At 39.2% G+C, this 17,500-nt stretch overlaps 1 protein-coding gene across 1 annotated transcript in view; it reads right to left on the bottom strand.

Moving 5' to 3' along the window:
- Window positions 1-1,169: 1,169 nt before the first annotated feature.
- The window catches only part of LOC148806782 (uncharacterized), a 16,348-nt gene continuing 17 nt past the window's right edge, over window positions 1,170-17,500 (bottom strand). Inside the window, exons 1-13 of the mRNA XM_088909598.1 lie at window positions 17,293-17,500; window positions 4,854-4,912; window positions 4,398-4,682; window positions 4,196-4,294; window positions 3,806-3,953; window positions 3,415-3,716; window positions 3,104-3,311; window positions 2,871-3,002; window positions 2,627-2,757; window positions 2,330-2,536; window positions 2,186-2,242; window positions 1,891-2,096; window positions 1,170-1,795 (exon numbers count right to left, since the gene is read on the bottom strand). The exon at window positions 17,293-17,500 is cut by the window's right edge and continues 17 nt beyond it. Coding sequence (XP_088765724.1) covers window positions 1,170-1,795; window positions 1,891-2,096; window positions 2,186-2,242; window positions 2,330-2,536; window positions 2,627-2,757; window positions 2,871-3,002; window positions 3,104-3,311; window positions 3,415-3,716; window positions 3,806-3,953; window positions 4,196-4,294; window positions 4,398-4,682; window positions 4,854-4,888 — 2,436 coding nt within the window. The 5' untranslated portion in view covers window positions 4,889-4,912; window positions 17,293-17,500. The remainder of the gene's footprint in view (window positions 1,796-1,890; window positions 2,097-2,185; window positions 2,243-2,329; window positions 2,537-2,626; window positions 2,758-2,870; window positions 3,003-3,103; window positions 3,312-3,414; window positions 3,717-3,805; window positions 3,954-4,195; window positions 4,295-4,397; window positions 4,683-4,853; window positions 4,913-17,292) is intronic.

Genomic DNA, 17,500 nt, shown 5'->3' with positions numbered 1-17,500 from the left:
AAATAAAGCAATTGTTCCCTAGACTCATCTTTTGTGTTCTGTTCGCTGTGAATCAGAAAGGTGCTGTTCTTGAAGTCCAGTCAGTCTCTGTTATCTTTCTTCCCAAGAGGAATTCCATCTAATTCCATCAAACTTCTTTTTCTTCTGCTCGCCTAAGGATGAACTGAAATGAAGCAATTAGTATTTCAGTGGCAGAAAATAGGCTGTCATATATACCTCTCCAGTGCTTTTGATGCACAAATGGTGTCCTGCCGAAACATTCTTCTGTTTGGTAATGTTGGGCAGTTTCAAAAGAAGCTTATCAAAAATCTATTTTGTAGATAATGAAAGAAAATAATAAAATCAGAGTAAGAATTATTATCCAGACTTATCTTTCTGTTCTCTTTCAATAAGAACGGTGTCATTAATGAAGTCCAGTCGGTCTCATTCCTTCTCTCTTCCCAAGAGGCTGCCCGTCTAATGCTGCTGAAAACTCCATTGTCCATTCTGGGAATGCTGTGCTGTTCAGATAGTGTCAACAAATTTAAGAAATGGTTCACATCTTTAAATCTTTTTTTGTTTTGTTTAAAGCATGTGGCATTTTTTAGCAGTAACAAATGGAACAGGAACAGGAGCAGGAAGCTAAAAACACAACGGAGCCAGGCACAACCAGGACCCGGGCTCACACGATGCGGAGATCAGGTGCAGAGCCTCGAGTGAAGTGAGCACCTGGCTTTTAAAGTTGAACTGAAACAGGGTAGGAACAAGGAACAGATGCGGGGAATGAGGCAAATCAGGAAGGGCTGGAGCGCCCTTAAGAGTAGGGGTTTGTGATTGTGATACAGGTTGGCATATTTATTTTATTTTATTAGGTAGATTCTTTTCAACATGCTTTTACATAATATGTTGTAACAATGATTTCAAAAAGAAACTACAGAAGCCTTACAAATTAAAAATATCTCACCGTGCCAATGTGTCTTCAGGCTTCCCATGTACAAAAAGGCCCAAGGACTCCAGCAGTCTTACAACCACTGTCCTGTTTGCCTCACCAGACACGATCTCTATTCTGTTGTAATCCACGATGACCCCGTTTTTCAGGTGATTTATCATGTCCTTCCTCGCCTGTTGAGAGGTCATCCTGATCTCCTCTGCCGTGGAGAGGCAGAGGAGATAAAAGCTTTATTTTATGATCATTCGTCCAACCACTCCAGAGATTGTCCTTCTCCATTAAACGACTTCCTGGAGACACCGTAATCATATAGGAGCTCTTCTCCCACTACAATCTCTCTTTTTGCCAAGAACAGAATTGTTATGTCAGTCTTTTCGTCAATTACAAAAGATTCTTTAATTGGTCTGAGGTTGGCTTTTTTGTTTGAATGATTTATGCGCCTTCCAATTGTGTCCATATCCGGGTGGCAGGTGCAGTGTTCTTCACGCGAATCAATGCACATTTTTTGTTTAGGTCCATCAAAAAAGAATAGATATCCCATGTCTCCTTCTGCCATCTGTGCCATTAGGGCTTCTCCAGCTGTCTTTGTGATAACCTTGCCATGGTAATCACATACCACCTCTCCCTTCTGGAAACGCCTGGAAGTTATAACCTTCTTCCCTTTCACAGGATCGTCAACGATGTGCAGGCCTCTCCAGGTTTGGAGTTTTACCAGATTTTCAATGTCCTTGCCATTTGGTTGGACTTCTACATGCGGCTTCCAGTTCTGAAGTACCTCGGACACAGCTGGTGTATTGGTTGACCATCCCATTTTTTCTATATAATGGGTCACTTGGCTTTCTGTTGGTAACCGTCTATTGTATTGATCTGTAGTGAGATATCAGAAATCCACCCAAAGAATATATCCAGTAATAGACTCTTGAAATATTACTCTTTAAAAAGGGAAGAAATCCTGTTCTTACCGAATATGTTCTGTTGCCTCCTTTTCCTCTGCTCAGCTCTCCATCTATTGTAACAGTGGCGATCGTGAATGCCGGTCACTCTCAGGCGCTCTTTCTTTCTAGGAGGCTGCCCATCTAATGTCACGGGAAAAATCTGTATCAGCTTCTGGAAGGCTGCAGCATCATCCATCTTTGGGCATCTATATGCAGCAGCTGCCACAGTGGACCTATTTATAAAAAGAAAACTTAAATATCTCAGATCTAAGACAGAGTGGCTAAAAGGTAACTGAAAGAGGGATATTGAATTAAAACTTACCGTATAGCAGCTGTACGTTCTTGTCCATAGCCTGAAGATTGCTCTCCTGATGATGAACTGAAGTTTAAAAAAATATGAGAAATTTATGTTTATCCTAAATATTGACTTTCAAATACTGAATTTGGATATCACTGTGACACTTACAGAGATCCTGCTTCTACAATGCCATGAATTAGTTCGCTGGCTGAGCACATGTCCTCATCTGTCAGCCTTCTGGCTAGGTTTTCAACAGTTCCATTTGAAACACCTAAATAATCATTCAGGACAGTTTTCTGATCAATAGGTAGCTTCTTTATTTCCATTTCAAATGCCCTTCTTGCAACATAGCAAGTAATCAGTGGTAGGTGGTACCTGCAAAACAAACATATATAAAATAGTTGTTTTCAAGCCACAGAAAAGTAAAAAGAAAATACATCAAAATAATTATATAATTCAATTTACTTCTCATGCAGTCTTCGCAGATCATAGGTAGGATTGTGAACTGGTTCTCCTCCTGCATACACAAAAAAATGTTCTATTTCCATCCTGCAGTTTGCATCACAGCGTAAGTTAATGAAGTAGCAGTGAAACATCTGAGAAAATAAAAAAAATAAAAATGCAGTTTAAATGCAGTATTCTTCACATACCATTGAATGCTAAAGACAGTTTTTAGCAATGAAATATCAAAATATAACCTTCAACTCACCTTTTCCTCTTCTTCATTTAGTGCAAAGGAAGCTAGTCGCTGAGTTGCAGCCATGCGCTCTTTGACAGAGATTATTACCCTGTTTTGCCCACTTTTATTCACAACAATTTTTCGCCGTATCCAATCCAGGACCTGAATTCAGAAGATTTTTTTAGTACAAATATTAATTAAAAACAATTTCTCGAAAAGAACATCTATAATCAAAATTCTTGGTTGTATGAAGGGATGCTTACTGTCATATTCTTTACCACCCCTGGGCGCTGAAGGTGCTTCAGCTGGAGAATGGCCTGCAGGTAAAGCATCACAACAATCCGTTCACTTGTGGTGATGTCTGCAGAGGCGTGTGTCTTGCCCAGTATCCGCTGCACATCTTTCTTTGCAACACTCAACACCTTCAAGCAATCGCTTAGTTTAGGTGGAGGACTCTGCAGCTGTGTTAGTCTGGGGGAGAGAGAACAATACTATCAGCCTCCAAAAGGCAAAATTCATGTGTTTGAATAGAAAAGCAAGTACAAGTTGAACCAACATTTAATAAGTAAAGTACCTCTTTCTGGTTATTTCCTGTCTGACACTCTTGTTGTTTCTCTTTTTTATATCCTTTAGATTGCTCTGGAAGTCTATTAAACTCTTAGCTAGACTGGGATCCTCCACTTGCAGGTTAGTGTTTTTTCGGATGAAGAGCAGGAATCTGCTGATATTAATGATATAACCTGCAATGGTCTGGTGAGACAACCCAGTCATCTTCAACTGGGAAACAAATGTCTGCATTTTGGAAAGGTCCTTCAGAAAACTTAAGGAAACATCTGATGGATCCATAAAAAACAGGAACCTGGAGACATTTTCAACCTGAAAAACATATATAGAGAAAGTCATTATTTTTATGACCAACATCCTGTGAAGTTTAAGCCGAGTAAAACCATGTACCAAATACCTACCTCCTTGGAGCAGTTTACCATTCCCAGGCCCTGGATAAGGTATTGTTTAAAGCCAGCCAGGAGAGGAGAATCAAGAGAGTGTTTTCTGTAAAGTCCAGCCAGGGCAACTCTTTTTCGGAGAGCTTTTAGATTACCTTTAACTGACACCCTGTAGATATAAGACACATGGACAATTACATGTATTATAAGTGTTTCCGTTTTCTTAGTTGGCTTCTGGGAGAAAATGGCTTTAGATGTGGCCCTGTGTGAATGTGTATATCTACCAATTCACTGACATCCCAATTAAGGCTACATTTTTTCTTGCCTCTGTGAAACAAAATCTAATTTTATACATACAACGTGCAAATAAAAAATAAAGCACTAGAAACCCTATTGAGCAGAGAGTCTTACTGTTCCCCATCTTCCCCTTCCTCCTCCGCTTCTGCTTCAGTTTCTGGAGCAGCCTCTGGCATCTCTTCCTCCTGGACAGTGGCCTCTTGCTCAGGGCCGCTGGAATGCAGGTAGATTCTTTTCAACATGCTTTTACATAATATGTTGTAACAGTGATTTCAAAAAGAAACTACAGAAGCCTTACATATTAAAAATATCTCACCGTGCCAATGTGTCTTCAGGCTTCCCACGTACAAAAAGGCCCGAGGACTCTAGCAGTCTTACAACCGCTATCCTGTTTGCCTCACCAGACACAATTTCTATTCTGTGGTAATCCACGATGACCCCGTTCTTCAGGTGATTCATCATGTCCTCCCTCGCCTGTTGAGAGGCCATCCTGATCTCTTCTGCCGTGGCGTGCTTCATACACGCCCTCTTCAAGTGAGCAGGAAGCTGATCAAAAGTATTCAGGCACATCTTGCACACCAGGGGAATCCTCGCGGGTTTCCTTTGAAAATAAATTATACCATCTGTGTATAGAAACAAGCTAAGACTGATTTCTTAAATTATCCTTAATTTTCTCTCTCATAGTTTGAGCATAATGATTTCATTGTATTTATATAAGAATTGGTCATTGCTCCAAAATAAATAATGGTTTCATAAAAAAGTGAACACTTACTTGGTCTCAGTCACAGACTTTCCAATAGGAGCCATTGTGGAGTTCAGCAACTGCAGGTCCTAGAAGTGGGGAAGGAATTTTAAAAGAGAAATTGAATTACAATACAGAAGGAATGGCTGAGGGATCACTGAAATATATATATATACAAATTCCAAAGACTGAGTCCATATAGAAACAACTACCTTTCATATTCAGTATAAGATGGAAGATGAATTGGCCCTGAAAATCCACTGCAATGAGAAACTGCTCATGCCATTGCATATGAACAAACATACATTCTCATCTATATTCATTTGCAGTTACACTATTGCAATTAATCAATTAATCACATGATGAGATTCTTGATATTAGATTAGTAAAAACAATATCAATGCACTGAGAGACGCTTAAGAATAAAGATGCATCTGCCTGACTGCATATTAGTTTTAAAAGGTTATCAGCAAATGCATTTAAAAGTAAAAATATAAAGTCTTACCTCTTGATCGTAGTGGTGATTCAATATCCAGGACCTTAGTCAAGTCTCAGAGTTACTGTACCTCCTGTCTCGATTGCAGGTGAAAAGTGAAAGTTATATTGCACTCAGCAGAAAGTTACCCCGAGCAAAGACTCCACCCCTCCCAGAAAACAGCACTCCCCTTTGGCAAAGCAGTGGGTGGAGGAAGCCTTTGCTACCATTATCAAACACAGAAATCGTTATAATTTAATTTTAAAAACATGGCTAAGCATGGGTTTAAAGTATATTCAACGGTGCAAGTGCATTCAAAGAAATAGAGTTTCCCAAGCCCTCAGAAAGAATTGCCATTTCTAAAGATGTCTAGTTTCAAGCATTAACATCCAAAGTACCTGTCTTAGCTGGAGCAGGGAGTTTGCTAAGCCACCTGAAAGAATTACCATATCCAAAGAAGTCTGTTGTAAGCCAGGTTCAATCATGACCATCCAAAGTACCGGTCGTCCCTTGGGGCGAGAGGGTTTCCTGTGTGTCTAGGATGTGTACTTCCCTTAAATAAAGGGTGAATATGGGTACCATAGGTATTAAATCTCTCAAAGCTCAGAGTTAAACTAAAAAACCCTTGGTAAGTGTGTTATAACATGGATGGGTATTTATAGTCCAGTGCCTCCTATTTGGTGTCCCCTGAAGGCGTTTTGAACCCAGCAGGTGACACTGATTTAGTTTTACTTGGCCCTGATTATACAATAAAGGATAAGTAACCAGAAAGAGGTGGTATTTCGATTTTACAGTACATAAAAAAATACATACTTTCCACAGCTCAGCATGCACATGCTATTAGATTAGATATTAGATATTAGATTAATAAAAAATATCAAGGCACTGAGGCTAATTAATAAAGATGCTTTTGACTGACTGGACCTTGGAGCAAGGTGTGTAAATTACAACAGACATCTTTAGAAATGGTAATTCTTTCAGGTGGCTTGGCAAATTTACTGCCCCACCTAAGACAGGTACTTTGGATGTTAATGCTTGAAACTAGACATCACAACTGATCGTATTTTACTAGAGATTCTGTTTGGGATTCAGATGTGCATTCGGACAGCAATCCCTTTCAAGAAATGATACGTTCTGGATGAGGTCAAAGGTGCTGGAACACTGTATTTAGGATGCGATTGTGTGTCTCCTGCTTCAACGCAGTGATATACTGTATATTGATGTGCTCCTGTAATTTCTTGGTACATGCCCAGGGCAGTAAGCAGTCTGAGGATTTATTTCCAGACGGCATAGAGCAGTGAAGCAGTGAAGTAGTGCAACACACTGGATCATTATATTATTAGAATCTATTTGTTTAACATGCACGGGTCTGTCTCAATGGATGCAGTGCTCCTGAAAGGGCTCTCAAACCCTGCATTTCAGATGCCTAGCTGTATCCCTCACATGTGGCACCTCAGAATGACTTCTACTTTATTCTACTTAAATTATTACATTATACACAATTTGAGTTCATTTTTTAAAGTAAAGGGTAATGAAAGGAATGAAAGATATGTAGCAATCACATTGTAACAGGGGTGACAGTGACTTTTTGCTTGTACTAAGCATTAGTACCTAAGTCCACTAGTGGACTTCTGGTACCTTTAGGGTACGGTGTTCCCTGAAGGGCTCTCAAACCCCGCATTTCAGATGCCTAGCTGTATCGCTGATGTGTTGCACCTCAGAATCACTTTTAAACCTTACATCTGGTATCTTTAATCCCTATTGCTCAACACATGGTGAAAGTATTGCATACATGTGTCTGAAAATGAGCAATGGGCCCCTGAGAGACTCATTTGCCTGTTTCAAAAATGATCATATTTGACTACAGATTCTGTTTGGGATTCAGTTGTGCATTCTGACAGCAATCCCTTTCAAAAAACGATACATTCTGGATGAGTTCAAAGGTGCAGGAACACTGTATTTAGGATGTGTTTGCAGTTATTCTGTATCTCTAGCTTCAACACAGTGATATATATATATGCTCCCTGATCTTTTGGTACATGCCCAGGGCAATAATCATTATGAGGTTTTATTTCCAGATGTGCTAGAGGTAGTGTTGTGAAATACTTCATCACACTGGATTGCAGGTTTAAACCCCCTGCACTATTACTCCTTAAAAACCAACAAATACAATTTACGAATGCAATACGAATGCCCCCGGCCGTCCCTCTTAATCATGGCCCCAGAGGACAAGATGCAAAGGAAAAGCTACAAACCCTGATAGCTACTCACCCAGCCATCCCCCACAGCTGCCAATCTCCAACACCTCCCCCATTAACACCTCCAGCACTGAAAGTGCTATGTGCACCATCCCCCAGGCCAGGCTGACCAGGCCAGTGCAACATACTGGATCATTATATTATTGGAATCTATTCTACTTAAATTATTACATTCTACACAATTGGAGTTCATTTTAAAAGTAAAAGGTAATGAAAGGAATGCATTTTCATAAGAAAGATAATACCGATATGCATGTGATAATCTTCCTTATATCATGTAGTGCGTCATTTGGTCACTTTGTGAGCTTGAAATACAAAGAAAATCATGTTCTATGGTAAAAGATAAATACAAAACTTAAGCTTTTATTTTAATTAGATTTGTTTATAAAGCATAAGCAATCATTTATTACATTAATATATGTGAAAATAACGTTTTAGCATCATACGTTTAGTATATTTAGTCTCTAATGCTGAAAGAAATGATCATTTGTTTAACATGCACGGGTCTGTCTCAATGGATGCAGTGCTCCTGAAAGGGCTCTCAAACCCTACATTTCAGATGCTTAGCTGTATCCCTCACATGTGGCACCTCAGAATGACTTCTACTTTATTCTACTTAAATTATTACATTATACACAATTTGAGTTCATTTTAAAAAGTAAAAGGTAATGAAAGGAATGGAAGATATATAGCAATCACAATGTAACAGGAGTGACAGTGACTTAATGCTTGTATTAAGCATTAGTACCTAAGTCCACTAGTGGACTTCTGGTACCTTTAGGGTACGGTGCTCCCTGAAGGGCTCTCAAACCCCGCATTTCAGATGCCTAGCTGTATCGCTGATGTGTTGCACCTCAGAATAACTTTTAAACCTTACCTCTGGTATCTTTAATCCCTATTGCTCAAGCATGGTAAAAGTATCGCATACATGTGTCTGAAAATGAGCAATGGGCCCCTGAGAGACTCATTTGCCTGTTTCACAAATGAACATATTTGACTAGAGATTCTGTTTGGGATTCAGTTGTGCATTCTGACTGCAATCCCTTTCAAAAAACGATACATTCTGGATGAGTTCAAAGTTGCAGGAACACTGTATTTAGGATGTCTTTGCAGATATTCTGTGTCTCTAGCTTCAACACAGTGATATATATATATGCTCACTGATTTTTTGGTACATGCCCAAGTCAATAATCATTATGAGGATTTATTTCCAGATGTGCTAGAGGTAGTGTTGTGAAATACTTCATCACACTGGATTGCAGGTTTAAACCCCCTGCACTCTTACTCCTTAAAAACCAACAAATGCAGATATGTAGCAATCACATTGTAACAGGGGTGACAGTGACTTAATGCTTGTACTAAGCATTAGTACCAAAGTCCACTAGTGGACTTCTGGTACCTTTAGGGTACGGTGTTCCTTGAAGGGCTCTCAAACCCCGCATTTCAGATGCCTAGCTGTATCGCTGATGTGTTGCACCTCAGAATCACTTTTAAACCTTACATCTGGTATCTTTAATCCCTATTGCTCAACACATGGTGAAAGTATCGCATACATGTGTCTGAAAATGAGCAATGGGCCCCTGAGAGACTCATTTGCCTGTTTCACAAATGATCACATTTGACTAGAGATTCTGTTTGGGATTCAGTTGTGCATTCTGACAGCAATCCCTTTCAAAAAACGATACATTCTGGATGAGTTCAAAGGTGCAGGAACACTGTATTTAGGATGTCTTTGCAGATATTCTGTGTCTCTAGCTTCAACACAGTGATATATATATATATGCTCACTGATTTTTTGGTACATGCCAAGGGCAATAATCATTATGAGGATTTATTTCCAGATGTGCTAGAGGTAGTGTTGTGAAATACTTCAACACACTGGATTGCGGGTTTAAACCCCCTGCACTCTTACTCGTTAAAAACCAACAAATGCAATTCACTACTAAAAATTACTGCATTTTCTCCTAGAAAGAGCTCTCAATTAATGAAATGCCCCATTGAACTGGCCCTGATTATACAATGCAAGGAGAAGTCTTCTAAGCCAATACTTGTAACCAGAAAGAGGCTGTATTTCAATTATACAATATACAAAACAATACCATTTAACACAAAGATATAGTCCACACCTCAGCATGCACATGATGAGATTCTTGATATTAGATTAGTAAAAACAATATCAATGCACTGAGAGACGCTTAAGAATAAAGATGCATCAGCCTGACTGCATATTAGTTTTAAAGGGTTATCAGCTAATGCATTTAAAAGAAAAAATGTAAAGTCTTACCTCTTGATCGTAGTGGTGATTCAATATCCAGGACCTTAGTCAAGTCTCAGAGTTACTGTACCTCCTGTCTCAATTACAGGTGAAAAGTGAAAGGTATATTGCACTCAGCAGAAAGTTACCCCGAGCAAAGATTCCACCCATCCCAGAAAACAGCACTCCCCTTTGGCAAAGCAGTGGGTGGAGGAAGCCTTTGCTACCATTATCAAACACAGAAATCGTTATAATTTAATTTTAAAAACATGGCTAAGCATGGGTTTAAAGTATATTCAACGGTGCAGGTGCATTCAAAGAAATAGAGTTTCCCAAGCCCTCAGAAAGAATTACCATTTCTAAAGATGTCTAGTTTCAAGCATTAACATCCAAACTACCTGTCTTAGCTGGAGCAGGGAGTTTGCTAAGCCACCTGAAAGAATTACCATATCCAAAGATGTCTAGTTTCAAGCATTACCATCCAAAGTACCTGTCTTAGCTGGGCCAGGTAGTTTGCCAAGCCATGTGAAAGAATTACCATTTCCAAAGAAGTCTGTTGTAAGCCAGGTTCAATCATGACCATCCAAAGTACCGGTCGTCCCTTTGGGCGAGAGGGTTTCCTGTGTGTCTAGGATGTGTTCTTCCCTTAAACTTGGCCCTGATTATACAATAAAGGATAAGTAACCAGAAAGAGGTGGTATTTCAATTTTACAGTACATAAAAAATACATATATTCCACAGCTCAGCGTGCACATGGTGAGATTCCTGATATTAGATTAATAAAAAATATCAAGGTACTGAAGCTAATTAATAAAGATGCTTTTGACTGACTGGACCTTGGAGCAAGGTGTGTAAATTACAACAGACATTTGTAGAAATGGTAATTCTTTCAGGTGGCTTGGCAAATTTACTGCCCCACCTAAGACAAGTACTTTGGATGTTAATGCTTGAAACTAGACATCACAACTGATCGTATTTTACTAGAGATTCTGTTTAGGATTCAGATGTGCATTCGGACAGCAATCCCTTTCAAGAAATGATACGTTCTGGATGAGGTCAAAGGTGCTGGAACACTGTATTTAGGATGCGATTGTGTGTCTCCTGCTTCAACGCAGTGATATACTGTATATTGATGTGTTCCTGTAATTTCTTGGTACATGCCCAGGGCAGTAAGCAGTCTGAGGATTTATTTCCAGACGGCATAGAGCAGTGAAGCAGTGAACTAGTGCAACACACTGGATCATTATATGATTAGAATCTATTCTACTTAAATTATTACATTATACACAATTTGAGTTCATTTTAAAAAGTAAAAGGTAATGAAAGGAATGCATTTTCATAAGAAAGATAATATCGATATGCATGTGATAATCGTCCTTATATCATGTAGTACGTCATTTGCACACTTTGTGGGCTTGAAATACAAAGAAAATCATGTTCTATGGTACAAGATAAATACAAAACTTAAGCTTTTTTTAATTAGATTTGTTTATAAAGCATAAGCATTACATTACATTAATATATGTGAAAATAACATTTTAGAATCATACGTTTAGTATATTTAGTCCCTAATGCTGAAGGAAATGATCATTTGTTTAACATGCACAGGTGTGTCTCAAAGGATGCATTGCTCCTGAAGGGCTCTTAAACCCTGCATTTCAGATGCCTAGCTGTATCCTTCAAATGTGGCACCTCAGAATGACTTCTAACCTTACCTGTGGTGTCTATAATCCCTATTGCTTAATGCATGGTGAAAGCTTTGTATATATGTGTCTAACAATAAGGAATGGGCCCCTGTGACACTCATTTGCCTGTTTCACAAATTATCATATTTTACTAGAGATTCTGTTTGGGATTCAGATGTGCATTTGGACAGCAATCCCTTTCGAAGAATGTTACGTTCTGGATGAGGTCAAAGGTGCAAGAACACTGTGTTTAGGATGTGTTTGCAGTGATTCTGTGTCTCTAGCTTCAACACAGTGATATATATATATATGCTCAGTGATTTATAGGTACATGCCCAGGGCAATAAGTAGACTGAGGATTTATTTCCAGACGGCATAGAGCTTTGATGCAGTGAAGTAGTGCAACACACTTTATCATTACATTATAAGAATCTATTCTACTTAAATCATTAGGTAGGTTAGGGTTACTGTTAGGTGCAGGAGCACTGTATTTAGGATGTGTTTATATATATATATGCTCACTGATTTTTTGGTACATGCCCAGGGCAATAATCATTATGAGGATTTATTTCCAGATGTGCTAGAGGTAGTGTTGTGAAATACTTCATCACACTGGATTGCAGGTTTAAACCCCCTGCACTCTTACTCCTTAAAAACCAACAAATGCAGATATGTAGCAATCACATTGTAACAGGGATGACTGTGACTTAATTCTTGTACTAGTAAACTTCTGGTACCTTTAGGGTACGGTGTTCCCTGAAGGGCTCTCAAACCCCGCATTTCAGATGCCTAGCTGTATCGCTGATGTGTTGCACCTCAGAATCACTTTTAAACCTTACCTCTGGTATCTTTAATCCCTATTGCCCAACGCATGGTGAAAGTATTGCATAGATGTGTCTGAAAATGAGCAATGGGCCCCTGAGAGACTCATTTGCCTGTTTCACAAATGATCATATTTGACTAGAGATTCTGTTTGGGATTCAGTTGTGCATTCTGACAGCAATCCCTTTCAAGAAATGATACGTTCTGGATGAGGTCAAAGGTGCTGGAACACTGTATTTCGGATGCGATTGTGTGTCTCCTGTAATGTCTTGGTACATGCCCAGGGCAGTGGCATATATAGATGTGCTCCTGTAATGTCTTGGTACATGCCCAGGGCAGTAAGCAGTCTGAGGATTTATTTCCAGACGGCATAGAGCAGTGAAGCAGTGAAGTAGTGCAACACACTGGATCATTATATTATTAGAATGTATTTGTTTAACATGCACGGGTCTGTCTCAATGGATGCAGTGCTCCTTAAAGGGCTCTCAAACCCTGCATTTCAGATGCCTAGCTGTATCCCTCACATGTGGCACCTCAGAATGACTTCTACTTTATTCTACTTAAATTATTACATTATACACAATTTGAGTTCATTTTTAAAAGTAAAAGGTAATGAAAGGAATGGAAGATATGTAGCAATCACATTGTAACAGGGGTGGCAGTGACTTAATGCTTGTACTAAGCATTAGTACCTAAGTCCACTAGTTGACTTCTGGTACCTTTAGGGTACGGTGTTCCCTGAAGGGCTCTCAAACCCCGCATTTCAGATGCCTAGCTGTATCGCTGATGTGTTGCACCTCAGAATCACTTTTAAACCTTACATCTGGTATCTTTAATCCCTATTGCTCAACGCATGGTAAAAGTATTGCATACATGTGTCTGAAAAAGAGCAATGGGCCCATGAGAGACTCATTTGCCTGTTTCACAAATGAACATATTTGACTAGAGATTCTGTTTGGGATTCAGTTGTGCATTCTGACTGCAATCCCTTTCAAAAAACGATACATTCTGGATGAGTTCAAAGTTGCAGGAACACTGTATTTATGATGTGTTTGCAGTTATTCTGTGTCTCTAGCTTCAACACAGTGATATATATATATATATGCTCACTGATTTTTTGGTACATGCCCAGGGCAATAATCATTATGAGGATTTATTTCCAGATGTGCTAGAGGTAGTGTTGTGAAATACTTCATCACACTGGATTGCAGGTTTAAACCCCCTGCACTCTTACTCCTTAAAAACCAACAAATGCAGACACACATTCGCATCCGAAATACAGTGTTCCAGCACCTTTGACCTCATCCAGAACGTATCATTTCTTGAAAGGGATTGCTGTCCGAATGCACATCTGAATCCCAGAGAGAATCTCTAGTAAAATACGATCAGTTGTGATGTCTAGTTTCAAGCATTAACATCCAAAGTATCTGTCTTAGGTGGGGCAGTAAATTTGCCAAGCCACCTGAAAGATTTACCATTTCTAAAGATGTCTGTTGTAATTTACACACCTTGCTCCAAGGTCCAGTCAGTCAAAAGCATCTTTATTAATTAGCCTCAGTGCCTTGATATTTTTAATTAATCTAATATCAGGAATGTGATATTGTAACACTGTGGAATGTATGTATTTTTTATGTACTGTAAAATCGAAATACCACCTCTTTCTGGTTACTTATCCTTTATTGTATAATCAGGGCCAAGTTTAAGGGAAGAACACATCCTAGACACACAGGAAACCCTCTCGCCCAAAGGGACGACCGGTACTTTGGATGGTCATGATTGAACCTGGCTTACAACAGACTTCTTTGGAAATGGTAATTCTTTCACATGGCTTGGCAAACTACCTGGCCCAGCTAAGACAGGTACTTTGGATGGTAATGCTTGAAACTAGACATCTTTGGATATGGTAATTCTTTCAGGTGGCTTAGCAAACTCCCTGCTCCAGCTAAGACAGGTAGTTTGGATGTTAATGCTTGAAACTAGACATCTTTAGAAATGGTAATTCTTTCTGAGGGCTTGGGAAACTCTATTTCTTTGAATGCACCTGCACCGTTGAATATACTTTAAACCCATGCTTAGCCATGTTTTTAAAATTAAATTATAACGATTTCTGTGTTTGATAATGGTAGCAAAGGCTTCCTCCACCCACTGCTTTGCCAAAGGGGAGTGCTGTTTTCTGGGATGGGTGGAATCTTTGCTCGGGGTAACTTTCTGCTGAGTGCAATATACCTTTCACTTTTCACCTGTAATTGAGACAGGAGGTACAGTAACTCTGAGACTTGACTAAGGTCCTGGATATTGAATCACCACTACGATCAAGAGGTAAGACTTTACATTTTTTCTTTTAAATGCATTTGCTGATAACCCTTTAAAACTAATATGCAGTCAGGCTGATGCATCTTTATTCTTAAGCGTCTCTCAGTGCATTGATATTGTTTTTACTAATCTAATATCAAGAATCTCATCATGTGCATGCTGAGGTGTGGACTATATCTTTGTGTTAAATGGTATTGTTTTGTATATTGTATAATTGAAATACAGCCTCTTTCTGGTTACAAGTATTGGCTTAGAAGACTTCTCCTTGCATTGTATAATCAGGGCCAGTTCAATGGGGCATTTCATTAATTGAGAGCTCTTTCTAGGAGAAAATGCAGTAATTTTTAGTAGTGAATTGCATTTGTTGGTTTTTAACGAGTAAGAGTGCAGGGGGTTTAAACCCGCAATCCAGTGTGTTGAAGTATTTCACAACACTACCTCTAGCACATCTGGAAATAAATCCTCATAATGATTATTGCCCTTGGCATGTACCAAAAAATCAGTGAGCATATATATATATATCACTGTGTTGAAGCTAGAGACACAGAATATCTGCAAAGACATCCTAAATACAGTGTTCCTGCACCTTTGAACTCATCCAGAATGTATCGTTTTTTGAAAGGGATTGCTGTCAGAATGCACAACTGAATCCCAAACAGAATCTCTAGTCAAATGTGATCATTTGTGAAACAGGCAAATGAGTCTCTCAGGGGCCCATTGCTCATTTTCAGACACATGTATGCGATACTTTCACCATGTGTTGAGCAATAGGGATTAAAGATACCAGATGTAAGGTTTAAAAGTGATTCTGAGGTGCAACACATCAGCGATACAGCTAGGCATCTGAAATGCGGGGTTTGAGAGCCCTTCAAGGAACACCGTACCCTAAAGGTACCAGAAGTCCACTAGTGGACTTTGGTACTAATGCTTAGTACAAGCATTAAGTCACTGTCACCCCTGTTACAATGTGATTGCTACATATCTGCATTTGTTGGTTTTTAAGGAGTAAGAGTGCAGGGGGTTTAAACCTGCAATCCAGTGTGATAAAGTATTTCACAACACTACCTCTAGCACATCTGGAAATAAATCCTCATAATGATTATTGACTTGGGCATGTACCAAAAAATCAGTGAGCATATATATATATATCACTGTGTTGAAGCTAGAGACACAGAATATCTGCAAAGACATCCTAAATACAGTGTTCCTGCAACTTTGAACTCATCCAGAATGTATCGTTTTTTGAAAGGGATTGCTGTCAGAATGCACAACTGAATCCCAAACAGAATCTCTAGTCAAATGTGATCATTTGTGAAACAGGCAAATGAGTCTCTCAGGGGCCCATTGCTCATTTTCAGACACATGTATGCGATACTTTCACCATGTGTTGAGCAATAGGGATTAAAGATACCAGAGGTAAGGTTTAAAAGTGATTCTGAGGTGCAACACATCAGCGATACAGCTATGCATCTGAAATGCGGGGTTTGAGAGCCCTTCAGGGAACACTGTACCCTAAAGGTACCAGAAGTCCATTAGTGGACTTAGGTACTAATGCTTAGTACAAGCAAAAAGTCACTGTCACCCCTGTTACAATGTGATTGCTACATATCTTTCATTCCTTTCATTACCTTTTACTTTTAAAAATGAACTCAAATTATGTATAATGTAATAATTTAAGCAGAATAAAGTAGAAGTCATTCTGAGGTGCCACATGTGAGGGATACAGCTAATCATCTGAAATGCAGGGTTTGAGAGCCCTTTCAGGAGCACTGCATCCATTGAGACAGACCCGTGCATGTTAAACAAATAGATTCTAATAATATAATGATCCAGTGTGTTGCACTACTTCACTGCTTCACTGCTCTATGCCGTCTGGAAATAAATCCTCAGACTGCTTACTGCCCTGGGCATGTACCAAGACATTACAGGAGCACATCTATATATGCCACTGCCCTGGGCATGTACCAAGACATTACAGGAGACACACATTCGCATCCGAAATACAGTGTTCCAGCACCTTTGACCTCATCCAGAACGTATCATTTCTTGAAAGGGATTGCTGTCCGAATGCACATCTGAATCCCAAACAGAATCTCTAGTAAAATACGATCATTTGTGAAACAGGCAAATGAGTCTCTCAGGGGCCCATTGCTCATTTTCAGACACATGTATGCAATACTTTTACCATGCGTTGAGCAATAGGGATTAAAGATACCAGAGGTAAGGTTTAAAAGTGATTCTGAGGTGCAACACATCAGCGATACAGCTAGGCATCTGAAATTCGGGGTTTGAGAGCCCTTCAAGGAACAGTTTGAAGTGCAGGAACACTGTGTTTGCAGTTATTCTGTGTCTCTAGCTTCAACACAGTGATATATATATATGCTCACTGATTTTTTGGTACATGCCCAGGGCAATAATCATTATGAGGATTTATTTCCAGAGGTGCTAGAGGTAGTGTTGTGAAATACTTCACTACACTGGATTGCAGGTTTAAACCCCCTGCACTCTTACTCCTTAAAAAACAACAAATGCAGATATGTAGCAATCATATTGTAGCAGACACTCGTTTGCCTTTTTCACAAATGATCATATTTTTCTAGAGATTCTGTTTGGGATACGGATGTGCATTCTGACAGCAATCTCTTTCAAAAAATGATTTTACCTTATCGCGGCTTTGCCCTTCTTGCCTCTTTGGACAAGATCTCCATCTTGTGGTCGTTGTTGGTAATGTCTGGACAATATCTCCGTCTTGTGGTCGTTGTTGGTAATGTCTTCTTATGCCCTTTTTTATTTCAATTCTCTATTAGTTGATTCTAGAATCTCTACAATAGAGTTGAAAACATCAGTTTTATAGCAGACAATATGACATT

Source organism: Atractosteus spatula, unplaced genomic scaffold (genome assembly GCF_055471065.1).
Source record: "Atractosteus spatula isolate fAtrSpa1 unplaced genomic scaffold, fAtrSpa1.hap1 Scaffold_49, whole genome shotgun sequence".
NCBI lineage: Eukaryota > Metazoa > Chordata > Actinopteri > Semionotiformes > Lepisosteidae > Atractosteus > Atractosteus spatula.
This window is presented reverse-complemented; position numbering and strand designations above follow the sequence as displayed.